The sequence below is a fragment of the Populus alba genome, chromosome 4 (assembly GCF_005239225.2).
Source record: "Populus alba chromosome 4, ASM523922v2, whole genome shotgun sequence".
NCBI lineage: Eukaryota > Viridiplantae > Streptophyta > Magnoliopsida > Malpighiales > Salicaceae > Populus > Populus alba.
This window is the reverse complement of record NC_133287.1, coordinates 5,713,973-5,715,201: the sequence shown is the minus strand read 5'-3', so window position 1 is coordinate 5,715,201 and position 1,229 is coordinate 5,713,973. Positions and strand designations below refer to the sequence as shown.

The following is a 1,229-nucleotide window of genomic DNA, read 5'->3' as shown; positions in this document are numbered from 1 at the left end:
ACACGAGGGCAATTTATTAGTGAAAGGGAGCCTGTATATATATTGAGACCCAGTAAATAGAAGAACATCCCATATACAAATTCTAGATTTTTTATTTCTTGTTCTCCTCTATAGCCGCCATTAATGGACGCAACAGAAGTTATTGAGCTCTTTGATTCGTGCTGGTTTGAGATGGAAATATTCAAGAAACAACCAAGTTTGGCTAAATCGTCCAGTGTAGAAACAAACCCACATCAAGAAAATCAAGAAAAGGCTCCAAAACCAGAGATCTCAAGAGTGCCAACAATCATCACAAGGTCTATGAGTGAAGATCTGTGCTCCAAAACAAGCTTCACTTCTGGCTTTTCTCTCTCTCCAGATTCAGTTCTCCGCTCACCAAAGCTCCACACCATCCTCTCAGGAAAAGAAGTCACAGAGGAAGAATACTCAACACCAACAGAGAGAGTATATATTCTGGAGTCACCTAAAAAGAAAGTTTCGAGGAGGAGAAAGGGAAAGAAAGTGACAAGCAAGAGCTTGTCAGAACTGGAATATGAAGAGTTAAGAGGATTTATGGATTTGGGGTTTGTCTTCTCAGAAGAAGATAAAGATTCAAACTTGGCTTCAATAATTCCAGGATTGCATAGACTTGGTAAAAAAGATGAGGAAGAAGCCATTCTTGATGAGCCTACAGTATGTAGGCCTTATTTATCTGAAGCATGGGAAGTTCTGGAAAAGAAGAGGAAAGAGGAACCATTGATGAATTGGAGAATTCCTGCTTTGGGCAACGAGATTGACATGAAAGATAATCTTAGATGGTGGGCACACACCGTTGCTTCAACTGTTAGATAACGCAAATTTCAGATAAATGGTTCACGGTTTTGTTTTCAATATCATTTTTTGTGTTTTGTAAAATGTTGAATTTTTATTAATTTTAGCTAAAATTATCATCATTTGTTTGCAATTGTAAACAAAGGTGAAATCTTCTTTAACTTGGAAAATAATTTATTTGCAAATCTGATTTCATCCTCGGTGATGGTTTTCTCTCGAGACAATCAATCGGAGGTGATTATGGTTAGGAAAGATCTCAGAAATCATCCATGACTGGACGTTAGCGCGTGTCGAATTATGAGATAAGATGCCCGACTTGACATTTCTCGCCCACCAGAATTCAACATCCTGTAAAGGAGCTCACGCAAGTTGCTAACAAAATTTCATCGATTTTTTTTTTAAAATCCATTTTGACATGT

General features: G+C 37.7%; 1 protein-coding gene across 1 annotated transcript; it reads left to right on the top strand.

The window, feature by feature from the left end:
• LOC118063047 (uncharacterized) lies at nt 1-872 on the top strand. Its single transcript, XM_035076956.1, has one exon. The coding sequence runs from the start codon at nt 124-126 to the stop codon at nt 829-831; it is 708 nt and encodes a 235-aa protein (XP_034932847.1). The 5' UTR covers nt 1-123; the 3' UTR covers nt 832-872.
• Nucleotides 873-1,229: the final 357 nt, after the last annotated feature.

What these genes read in the sequence shown, in the direction of transcription:
- LOC118063047 (XM_035076956.1), top strand. Translation starts at nt 124, where the DNA reads ATGGACGCAACAGAAGTTATTGAGCTCTTTGATTCGTGCTGGTTTGAG.